Genomic DNA, 12662 nt, shown 5'->3' with positions numbered 1-12662 from the left:
TTAATAAATACCTGCGCATGTTACTGTATATAAATTATACCTCACTTTAAAAAAATATAGCAAAGAATCTTTGGTTCAACATGCATCCTGATGTCATTAATCCTATTGGCCTATTCTTTGGTAAAAATTGCAAAGAGGACATATTTCTATACATTATAAACAAATGATCAGAGTTGGTTGTGGGACTTCAAGACTCTAAAGTAACAGCAAAAATGTCTTTAATTAATCTTTGCTATTCTGTTCTGTTTACTTCGTGTTTCTTTGTAGTCAACCCTGGAGCCCTGAGACATCTGGAAATATTGTGAGTGTAGCATTAGTGGTTAATAGTGATGTGTGTTGACTGTATAGTTGAGGCTCCGAAGCCAAAAACTCCAGGACATTTGAGAAAAGTCGATTCCACAGAAGCTGTTGTACTAGGAGGCAAGTGGACAATGCAGGGCTGATGCTGGGTTTTGGGGGGTAGTGGAGGTTGTTTTTATAGACTGAAAATGTGGTAGATATTGCCTAACCCCAAGGAGGATTTTGCAGTAGAAGCATCACTGGGATACTTGGGGTAAAAAGTTGCTGAAGTGCTTCTTGACATGCTTATGTGCATTTATCCTTTAATGTTTTCATCAGCAAATATTAAAATGTCACAATACAACTGGAATCCCAGAAAGTAATCTTCAATAAGTTTACAAAAATTCCCAGGGCAAGAGAAAGCCCTACAGACACTGTAACTGATTCTCCCCACTCCCTACCCACACAAACCAGCGTAGTGCTGGTTGCATGTTGTGTGCTCAATAAACAGTTGTGGAAATGAATGAATGGATGGATGGATGCATCCAAACTGGAGTCATTCATTCAACAACACATCACTCTATGTCCATCATTAAGTGTCACAGGGGTTGCAAAAGGAGCACAAGACATATGGCCTGAAAACCCTTAACTTCTAAGTAGGAACACTGGCAGAAATACGAAACCACCAAGGAAAAGAGGCGACTCTTTAAGAGCAGCCTGTTTTCATAGGACTCCCAGACTCTCTCATTTCCCAGGAAGATAATATTTCATTTGGTAGTAACCAAGTCTTCAGAGAGGAGAGCTTCATATCGCCCCCTTTAAAAGATCTTTCTCCCAATTTTCTTTCATTTCTAAGAGAGCATCAAAAAAATAGACTCTTTATTAATAGTCCTATTGTCCCAGAATTAAAATGGACCCACAATTTCCATGAAACCATCTGTGTTGTTTGCTTAGATGTAGGAACGTAGAGAAGGGGCATGGAGTAGGGAGGTGGGGCCGTAAGTCCTCTGACCTTTTACCAAGGAGGGTGGTATAAGGGTAGTGTGACCACTGCCTGGGACTAGTGAGCTCATCATATCTTGCCAGACACAGAGTATCAAGGATAAGGACAGTTTCCAAAACAGCCTTTGCTTGTTCTGGTACCAAAAAATAGAAAGCTCAAGAAAATACTTGTAAAGGAAAGGAAATAGGCTTAGAGAAAACACCCCAGTTCCCAGACTTTTTTTGGCAGGGAAAAAATACAGAGAAGCCAGGGAACCTTTTCCACAGCCCCACTGTGCCTTTTTTTAGTCCTCTTTTTAAAGTTTTAGTCTTAACACAATATTCCAATTTTAGTGTTACCAAAATGTCCTAAACCTCACTAGTCAATGACCTAGTCAAAGATAAGGGACTTCCCTGGTGGTCCAGTGGTTAAGAATCCACCTTCCAATGCAGGGGATGTGGGTTCAATCCCTGGTCGAGGAACTAAGATCCCACATTCCGCAGGGCAACTAAGCCCGTGCGCCCTAGAGCCCACGGGCCACAATGAAGATCCCGCGTGCCGCAACTAAGACCCAAGGTAGGCAAATAACTAAATAAATAGATTTTTTAAATGACCAAAGATAAGACCACATTTACTTTTTTTGTTCACATTTACTTTTGATGCCCAATCTCCACCCCCCTAATTGTCAGAAATTAGCCCCCCAACCCCATAATGCCCCTCAGCTGTACCGAAGGGTTTCAGGGTGCCACCTCTGTGTGCTCAGGAATAAACCTCAGTTTTCCTGTCCCAGCCTCACTCTCATATCCCAGCCTCACCCTCATGCCACCTTGTTTGCTGTTATCCTCATGAAACTGCCAACCTGCAGGGCAAAGTTGCCCTCTGCCAGGTGACTGCTAATGCCACCCTCCCCCTCCCTTTGGTGGCCTCAGGTGGGGACTCCGCTGTCATCTTTAACCCTCCTTCTAATGCATAGATGTTTGCTCTTTCTCATTACCAAACGATAGAGTTGAAATTAAACTATGGCTTTCAATGGAATTTATTAAAATTGGGGGGAGGGGGCTTCCCTGGTGGCGCAGTGGTTGGGAGTCTGCCTGCTGATGCAGGGGACACGGGTTCGAGCCCTGGTCTGGGAAGATCCCACATGCCGCGGAGCAGCTGGGCCCGTGAGCCACAATTGCTGAGCCTGCGCGTCTGGAGCCTGTGCCCCGCGACGGGAGGGGCCGCGGTGGGGAAGGGCCCGCGCACCGCGATGAAGAGCGGTCCCCGCACCGCGATGAAGAGTGGCCCCCGCTTGCCGCAACTGGAGAAAGCCCTCGCACGAACCGAAGACCCAACACAGCCAAAAATAAATAAATAAATAAATAAATAAATAAATAAGAAAATCCTTTAAAAAAAAAAAAAAAATTGGGGGGAGGGCGTATGTAAAGAGGTACAACACAGAGAATGGTCTATAACCACATGGGCCCGGACCTGCCCTACAGTCGATCACTACCAGGTCAGCTCCTGCCTGGCCACCGTCCACATGGCCAATGAAGCTTATTTCCTCCTCCCACCTCTTCAGCAAATATTTGTTGAATGTCTGTAATGTTCCAGGTACTATAGCAGACACAGAAGATATAGTGGAGATCAAAACAGACATGGCCCAGCCCTGATGGAGTTTAAAGTCTAGAACTGAAACAAATGAACAAACTAAACTAAGGTGAACAGATAATCACATAATCAAATGTTATTACTTATAAAATGTCCTAAGTGCTATAAAGCAACAATTGTGGGATGCCATGTGAAGTCTAATTGAGGGAGCTAATTTGAATTGGGGAAGTCAAATGAGGCTACTTTGAGCAATTGATATTTGGGTTGGGATTGAAGGCTGGGTAAGAATTAGCCCAGTGAAGAGCTGGGCAAAGACCTTCCCCAGCCCCCGGGCAGCAGTGACTGCAGGTGTGAAGGATCTGCTGGAGAAAGGAGCTTAGGAAGACCAGTGGGACTCAGGTGAAGGGAGTGGGAGCAGATCAGTGCAAGATGAGGCTGTCAGGGAGGCAGAGGATCCATCCCATGAAGGCCCTTGAAGGTCATGGTGAGGATTTGAGGTTTTATCCCAAGTGTAATCAATGGCTGGGAAGGGTTTTGAGCAGGGGAGTGAATGCCATGTTTTGATCCATATTTTAAGAACACTCTGGCAACCATGTGGAGATTGAATGCAGGATGGGTGAGAAGGCAGTCAAAAGACAGCCAGTGACTTTCCCAATGGTCTAAGTAAGAAACGACGGTCGCTCAGACCATGAGGTTGGCAGAAGAGATGAAGAAGTGTCAGTTTCAAGGTATGTTTAGAGCACGACCGATGGAATCTAATGTTAGATTACGTAAGGGAGCAGGAGAGAGGAGAGTCAAGGTAGAGGTGGGGGGGTCAAAGAAGGCTTCTGGTTTCTGATTTGGGCAGCTGGGCACATGGTCTGATATCTGGGCACTGATAAGACAAGCAGACAATAATCAGTACATTTCCTAAAGTCTGAGTTATTTGGCCTTAAATATTCCACCTAAAAAGCATCAGCAGCCTGGGCCAGGGACAGGCTCAGGCTAAACCCTTTTCAGTTTGTCTTTTAAAACCTCCAGCCTGGCAATCAAGTCTCACCCATGACCACCCCCATTACATCAGTTTTAACAAAAGGTTAATTCTGCATTGGACTTCCTCTTTAAGCAATTACCAGAATAGGCCAGTAATAAATTTTATCCATTCATTCATTCATTTATTCAAGAGAGAAACAGTTTAATATAATGACTGAGAGTAGGGCATCTGGGTTGAAATCCCGCCTCTGCCACTTAGTAGTGGAGGGGCTTTGGGCAACTTCCTTAGCCTCTCTCTCTGTGACTCAACTGAGTCACAGAGTCCTCATCTGTGAAATAGAGATAATATTAGTATCTACCTCAAAGAGCTATCATAAGGCATAAGTAAATTAATTACATGTGTTTTTCAAACAGAGCTTGACACAGTGTAAGTACTCAGGTGGTGTGAAAAATTGCCATTGCTCTCCATTAATTCAAGTTTTACTGAAAACTGCCCACTGTCTTATGCTGCTTGGCAAAGGAGAAAGCCGGGCAGATTTTTTTTGAATCAGGTAGATTTGACCTCAAACCTCTGCCCTCCTACTTAACTAACCTCTCTGAACCCAAGTTTTCTTATCTATAATATGAGGGCAATAATACCCACCTTGAGTGGTTATTGTGAGGATGAAATCAGAAATCTTTGTGCAGGGCCTTGTATATAGTGGATGCTCAGTGAACACGAGGTTCTTTCCCTGCTCAAAAGAAGTTTCCCCACTTTATTTTTTTTTTAATTTTGTAATAGATCTTTATTGGAGTATAATTGCTTCACAATACTGCATTAGTTTCTGTTGTACAACGAAGTGAACCAGCCATATGCGTACATATATCCACATATCCCCTCCCTCTTGAGCCTCCCTTCCACCCTCCCTATCCCACCTCTCTAGGTCACTGCAAAGCACCGAGCTGATCTCCCTGTGCTATGCGGCTGCTTCCCACTAGCTAACTGTTTTACACTCGGTAGTGTATATGTGTCGATGCTACTCTCACTTCGCCCCAGCTTCCCCCTCCCACCCCGCTGTGTCTGGTCTTTGTTGCGGCATGCAGGATCTTCGTTGAGGCATGTGGAATTCTCTCTAGTTGTGTGGCGTGCGGGTTTTCTCTCTCTAGTTGTGGCACGTGGGCTCCAGAGTGTGTGGCCTCTGTAGTTTGCAGCACGTGGACTCTCTAGTTGAGGTGCGTGAGCTCAGTAGTTGTGGCGCAATGGATTAGTTGCCTTGCGGCATGTGGGATCTTAGTTCCCCGACCAGGGATCGAACCTGCGTCCCCTGCATTGGAAGGCAGATTCTTTTACCGCTGGACCACCAGGGAAGTCCCTGGGGTGTTGCACCTTTTATTGACTTTCTATTGCCAGGCAAGTTCACAACTCTGTAGGCCTAGAAGATAACATGTAGAAAATTGGTAGTAGTCCCCACTTAATTTAAATTGTGCATCTCCACCCTCTGCCCCTAAAGAAACCCCAGAGTGAGGAGGGTAATTTCAAACCCTTTATGGGCTTATTCAGGAATGAAGTTCATATTCTTTTTCAGAAACTACACTTTCTTGCCCTTTTCAGCACAGTATGAAGCTATTTAATTGACGGGAACATGAACGTGGACATCTTACATCTCTGAGGGAATGGTCCACAAAGATTCTAATTGGTCCCCAAACCTTCACGTTTCCCACTGCTATCGGACCCTTTCCCAATACCATAACCCACTTCCTCTTCCTGCCCCACTACCACCTTGAGCAATCAAAGTAAGAAAACATGGGCACCAGCCCACAGAAAACACTCTTGGTCGTCCTAGAAAGCATAGATTGCCTGGGTCTTTATTTTCAAAGCTGACTACATGGTTTTCTCTGGCACAACTCTTCTGGTGGCAGCTTGCTCCAGACGCCTGCCCCTCCTGCCTGCGGTCCTTGTGGTGGCCTTGCCCTGGGTTCTTAGTACCCCCCTTTTTCTGGCTCACATGAGCCCTTTGCATCTTGATATAAAGTTGCCTAAGAAGACAAGTCTTAAGACTCGTTTCCAACGTAGAATGAAAACTTGGTCCTGTTCAGGGAATGGAAATTTTTCACCTGCACATGGAGATTCCTGAAGTGTCCTTTCCCTCAATCCTTGAAATCTCACTTATTCTACACTGTGGCCGACCCTAAATGGATAATTTACTAGAAAGACTTTCCTGCTGATAGGGTTTTGGGGGACTGTTTGGGCAATATAGACTATCCACGAAGATAAGAAGACTAAAGCATGTGACTATCAACAGCCAAATAAAAAATGCTCTAATAAGACTAACCGGGTGTCTTTGGATTTCAGGGAACAGATCCGTCAAGGCCTAGAAGAACTCCAGAAGGTTCTGCCAGGAGGAGACACTTACATGCATGAAGGATTTGAAAGGGTAATTTTAAAAGAGTTTTAAACTCCAAAAAAAGATTGTGATGTGGAAACATCAACACGGGGATGGCTGATGAGACGAGACAGACATATTAAAGGAACTGAGTAACACCCCATGGCAAGAGTGAAAACAATTTTCCCATAAGTGTGTACACGATAACTCCATCCAAAAGAGCCGAATAAATGAAATTCCTTCTTCCTTCCCTGACACTGATGAAGGGTCTCTTAGCTAATGCTTGGCCGGCACTCATGAATCATGCCACACACAAGTCCTCTCTATTCCCAAGGTAATCTTTTCTATATATTTCTTCAGAGGTTGAGACAGAATTGCAATGACTTCAGTCTTAAGCAAAACAAGTCCCAGTCTATGAGAGGAAAGATATTGATCCAGGGTAACTTCAGATGAACATGATCCATTGATATTTGAGTGAAAACTGGGTGAATTACATAAAGAATCAAGACTGACCCAAGACTGTGGATCCAACACCAGATCCACTGCCCACTATGGCATTTGTAGTAGCAAACAGTGGCTATATGTCTAATGGCTCTTTCATATGTTTTTCAGGCCAGTGAGCAGATTTATTATGAAAACAGTCAAGGTAAGACTATATTCCTAATTACCATTATGAATTATTTAACTTTTTTTCTGTGTTTCCTTCTGAAAAAGTGCCTCAGTAATTTCATGTTTGAAATGACACAGGATATTGCCTCTAATCCTTAAACACACACTCCGTCACAGAGGAGGAATGCATAGAAAGATGGCACGAATGAGGTCAAATTCTACTGTCCTGATGATTCCAAAAAAAAAAAAAAAGTTATGTAAAAGTAATTAAGATCTCATTATGGACTACAGTCTGTAATGCTCATGAACAGTTTTGCATGTTGAATTCATTAAGTTAATAAATACTTGGAAGGGTTAGTGAAGTCTTGGATTTTTATGTCAAATTTAATTTTCTTGTCCTTCTCTGAGCTCCAAGCCTCTTCATTGCTGTGACTGGATACGATTTTAGATTAAGATACCAGTTTGGCTTAAACTTCCCTTCATTTAAGTGGAAAAAAAGGAATAAAATGTACTTAATAGCATGCTTAGCACAGAGAAATAATATTTATTATTATTATAATTTTAGTTATTATTACTATTACTACCCTGTCTTTCATGGGTAGCATTTCTTTATCTGAAGCAAATCTCTTAAAAGAGGTTCAGCATTAGAGCGGGGATTTTCCTCCCAGGCCTGTAGAGGTGTCCACATCCTCTTTCACTCTAAACTGCAACAAATAGGTCAGACCCAATATCAACAGCAACACTTGTTATTATAAAGCCACCGTCATCGATGTTACTGGAAGTTTCAAAATCGCTGAAAGAATTCTAATAGGTTTTGCCAACTGCAAAACCAATACTTTCAGTAATACTTCCAGTCAGCTTATAAATCATGATGACTGCTACTCTTTGCCAAACTCTTCAAGGGATGTTGCATATGTGGTCAAGGACAGCATGTGAGAAGGACCCCCGAAAGGCCCAGGTGGTCGAGTTTGCCCTCGGGCCTTGGCGAGAGTCATGTGGACTGTTGCTAGGAAATAGTCATGTTTGATTCACTGTAGCTACTCCCAGCTATCAGTCCAGCGACCATTTCACCAGGTTTGGCCTTTTTTTTTTTAAGAAAGACTTGGAAACCCAGAAACAAAACATATTCCCCCTTAGAGTCTGTCCCACATTCTTCTTCGTGCCAGAGCTACTTCCGGTCCCCAAAGGAAAGTTGTTGATTCTCACAATACTGACCTTGGGTGGTGGAGCTGCGAAGAGACAGACGCCCAGGGCTGAGAGGGGGTTTCCCTTGGTGCAGCGGGATGAACTGAGTGGGTCTGTGTTGTTTGAGCAGGATACAGGACAGCCAGCGTCATCATCGCTCTGACCGATGGGGAACTGCATGAGGACCTCTTCTTCTATTCAGAGAGGGAGGTAAGCGAAGGCCCGGCCTCTGTCTGACATGGAAACGGCGCTTCTTCCTTCTGAAATGGGTTGCAGTCTTTCCACTTGGGCAAAATGTTAAGTGTTCTTTGTAAAGTCCCTGGATAAAATAGTGTCCCATACGTGAAAGATAATAACAATAACTCATTTTTAAAGTGAATCTTCATGTCTCACACCTGGTAGGTATTTTTCCCTTTTCCACAGATTTGCATATTACTCTGTGTTTTAAGGGACGAGATATATCTGCCATGCCTTTCTCGAAAGCAGTGTTGAAATACCATATGTAACTTTTCAACAAATCCATTGGTACTATTTTTCCTTCATTTCTACTAAAACCAGGAGGGAAAAGAATTACTTGAAATATGTGAAAGCCAATTTTGTCAAAATGTAGTAATCACTGAAATTCTTCCTCTAAGAACCAAAGCTGAACATTAATTGGGGAAAAGTAAATTGTAATCTCTCCTTCAGTATTTCTTTTTTCCTTTTCTTTATGCCCTTACAAAGCACTCCTTAAAGCAAGTGAAGGAATCCTCTCTAAATGAAGCTTTCAGTTTATAAAGAGATTCAGAAAAAGAGGTTTATCTAAGAGTTGAAAAGTGATATTTATATTTAGGAAATTCTTTCCTTTCAAATTTCACATTTGAGCTATATGTATATGTGGCCCCAGGAAACCAGTTCACCATAGGAATGTACTGAAGCCTCATTAGTGACAAAGGCTCATTCAGGCCAAGTTAGAAAGAAACACAATAAGGAAAGAGACAGGCAGTGATGGAGGGAGATGCCAGCCTCTGGAGGAGGAATCAATCAGAGAATTACACTTATCTCAAGGTCTTGACTACTATTTAATTTAAGTTCAGCTCTGCAAGCAAGAAATTGATATGCATTCATTCATTCATTCATTCATTCAGTGCTAACTGAGAGCTTGGCCTGTACGGGCACTTCGCTAGACACTAGAAACACACTGGTGAGTAAGACACAGTTGCTGCCTTTATGGGCTTTACTGTGTAATACTGTTCAGCTTTTTGAAGCCTCTGTTGGGAAAGGGCATGAGGAAATTAAGTAGATAAACGCATTACTGACCCCCTACCCTAACTTGTACAAAATTTACAAGGGGGAAACCCACAAGTAAATATGACAGAGGCTCCCTGAGCATCCAGGAAATAATATATTTCTATACTCTACAGTTGAAACTGACTGTATAATGGGAATGCAAAATGGCTTATTTGGATGCTAAATAACCGTCAACTAAAGTAAAAACCCTAATAAGGAAATAACTGAATATAAAATAAATGATAGGTGTCAGGTTTAAAGTAGAGGTTAGTAGAAAAGAATTTTAGGTATGGCGCACACAAACTTGGAAAAATATTTGCAGTGCCAATGCCAATAGGACGAAGGTGTCTGAAAAAGAAAGATAAAGCTCAAGATATATAAAGAAAATGAGCTTTTCCTTTTTTGATAATTCTATATAAAGCCCAACTAGAGGAGAAAAGCCATAGAAGTCGTTGCAGAGAAGGCTGGGGCTAGACTGTACCTAAAAGTTTATTTTATCCTGAAAGCAGCAAGAAATATTTCTAACATGAAGGAAAAAAGATGTACGTTTCTGTCCCTGCTAAAATTCAGTGTTAGTCACAAGTGGGTTTGAGTACTAAGAGAGGGGGAAAAGGGACGCGATTCAAATCAATATGCATATATTGAGCACCTGCTATATGTTTACTATCAATGATTTATTAAGTTTCTACTGTATATACCAAGGATTTCCAATTTTTATTTTCTCTTCTGAAACAAAGAACCTGGAAGAGCCTGTAATAAATCAGATATTAAAATCAAGCCAAAATCTGGATATTATTCATTAGGTTGCCCTCTCAATACTTACTTGTAGATAAAGTCGTGGGTTCACCCACTCAAATATGGACCTTAAATCCCATACCATTGACCCAGTGTCTTCTTTGGGAATAAAAAAGGCCATATTCACGAAGGTGCTGACATTGATGAGTATCTGCATTGTTCTACGCCTCATGTGAGGAGCTCTGCATTTATTTTCTCATTTAATCTCCAAAGTACTTTACAGAGAAAAGCCAAGTGTCAAACCCAGGTATGCTGGATTCCAAAGATCACATCCTTTCCGATAGAGCACGCTGCCATTACAAAGGAAGAACATATGTCAATAAAAATCCATCAGAGGAATAGAAAAGATAATCATTTCCCCAAAATATTTAATATGACTTATCTTAGCCTACAATATCCTTTTCCTCCCCTCGTCATTCGAAGCTTCTCATCAAGACTCTACTTCTGTGGATCTTCCTCAACACTTCCCATTAGACTAATCACTCCCCTCACATCCACCATGTTGCATTAGAATGTGATGTTCACTGGAGAATTGGCTCTTTGGGGACAGGGATTGCCCTCTCCCTTGTGGTACCTGGCATATAGTAGGTGCTCAATAAATACCTGATCACTGCAGTTAAGCTGGGTGATCCAAAAGGAGTACATTTGCCACTGCTTCTCTCTCTAAATGTCTTTTCTTTCATTGGCCCAGGCTAACAGATCCCGAGATCTCGGTGCAATCGTTTACTGTGTGGGTGTGAAGGATTTCAATGAAACACAGGTATGAGCATGGATTTCCTCAGGTTTGGGAGCCTACTCAGCTTGTGAATGATAGAAAACATGCCGTCACTGCAAAGGGTGCATCAGCAGCATAAATACCCATTAGATGGATGATTTTTCCAGAAATGCTAAGCAGGGAGGGAATTATTGGATGGGTGAGGGATGTGAACCTATTTGCTAATGTGCTTGAGGGTCTTCAATGCAGACCATCCAGGCAGCATCTTTTTTGGCTGACTTTCTTAGTACATGTTAAATTGCCAGGAGGTCAAAATAGATCGAAATTAACTTGGAAAACTTGGATTTTTTTGTAATTTAATTTGATAAATCTGATTTTCTTATTTAAATGGCAAACATCCCTTTTTTCCTCATTAAAGGTGCAATGCATTTCAATACCCGCCAAAATGGAAATAATTGGCCAGTGGGCAAAAAATGTATGTCCAAGTGTTCACAATAAGCAAATTGTAAAAATGTGTTAGCAACCTAAATAGCTGTTCTTCAATGTACTTCATAGTTTCTTTTTGTTCTAATAACATTGACAAAGTTCAGGATATGTTGTTAAATGAATAAAATAGGGTTACAAAACAGTATGGGAATAGTATGTCTACTTTTTAAAATAAAATGTGTATATTTGTATAGGAAAAGTCTGAAAAACTATATCAAATTAACAGTAATAGAAAGATGATGGATGGATGGATGGACAGACAGATGAATTATTAATAACTTTTTTCTTTTTATTTTAACACTCCTGGTTTTTTGAAATTTCCCAATGATTGTGTATTACTTTTACAATCAGTAAAAATCCTGGTGCTGACTGACTGTGGCAATCACAGCACTAGACAGAGTTTGGGAGTAGAAAATCTCCGCAGATCAGTTTCTCCTTTCTCCAGTCCTCTGCTCCCAAAAGCAGGAGCAACCAAACCAATTGCAAGGCTCCTTTCCTCAATGAGCAGTTTAGGTGAAAGATAAGGGTCCCCATTCATTGGGCTCTCCCAACACCAAAGCTTGAATTTATTTTTAAAGTTGCTTTGAAAGGAAACTTGAGTCTGTTTGATTCGAATATAGTTGCCAACAGAAATGTGGTTGAATGGGAGAAAAATAAGCCAATGGCCTGCCCCCAAATCCATAAATACATCAACCCAGGCCAAATGTTCATCTAGCTGGGCAATCTTTCCGCTGGTCCCAAGGAGACAAGTATTAAAACAAATGTAAAAGCTGGAACCGACCCTCCGGACCCGCTCCAGAGAGTCCCCTGGTAATCTCATTATGACTGAGGGCTTCTCAGTGAGGTCCCTGAGCCCAGGCAAGCCCTCAAGTTCATATGGGTTTTAAAAGGAGACGGAGGCCCCTGGACCCAGTGGCTTTCCTCAGTTCTCCACGTCCAAGCCTGACACATCTCCGTGTGTGTTTGTGTTTGCTGTGTCCTCAGCTGGCCCGGATCGCCGACAGTAAGGATCATGTGTTTCCAGTAAATGATGGCTTCCAGGCCCTGCAAGGCGTCATCCACTCAGTGAGTAGAGCGCTTCCTCTGAGAATGGATACCCGGGCGCTTTCTGCCCCCTGACCTGCTGTAGATACCCCAATTCCATCTCAACTAAGGCTGGTGTTCTTCTACATTTCTTTGTATATCTTTATATCTGTCGTGTTCCACGTCTCCATCCTGCCATTCACACGTGTTTCTTTTCTCATTCTCCTGTGCCAATTCTTTACCCTACAATGGAAAATTAAAAATGGAAAGGAAACTTGCTCTGGCAGCGAGCCAAACTTCAGGCAGTTCTCATACTGGAAGGACTGCAGCCGATGCTGTGCACTTGACCGACCTCAGCTTTCCCAACCGTGACTGCTTTCTGAACATTGCAGGC

The 12662-nt window shown here is 42.3% G+C and overlaps 1 protein-coding gene across 2 annotated transcripts in view; it reads left to right on the top strand.

Moving 5' to 3' along the window:
• Positions 1-12662, top strand: part of ANTXR1 (ANTXR cell adhesion molecule 1) — a 245064-nt gene that overhangs the window by 51614 nt on the left and 180788 nt on the right. For both annotated transcript variants that reach the window (XM_057558000.1, XM_057558001.1), the window contains exons 4-8: positions 6156-6237; positions 6799-6832; positions 8111-8190; positions 10736-10804; positions 12230-12310. In XM_057558000.1, coding sequence (XP_057413983.1) covers positions 6156-6237; positions 6799-6832; positions 8111-8190; positions 10736-10804; positions 12230-12310 — 346 coding nt within the window. The remainder of the gene's footprint in view (positions 1-6155; positions 6238-6798; positions 6833-8110; positions 8191-10735; positions 10805-12229; positions 12311-12662) is intronic.

The sequence above is a fragment of the Balaenoptera acutorostrata genome, chromosome 12 (genome assembly GCF_949987535.1).
Source record: "Balaenoptera acutorostrata chromosome 12, mBalAcu1.1, whole genome shotgun sequence".
In the NCBI taxonomy this organism is placed as follows: domain Eukaryota; kingdom Metazoa; phylum Chordata; class Mammalia; order Artiodactyla; family Balaenopteridae; genus Balaenoptera; species Balaenoptera acutorostrata.
This window is presented reverse-complemented; position numbering and strand designations above follow the sequence as displayed.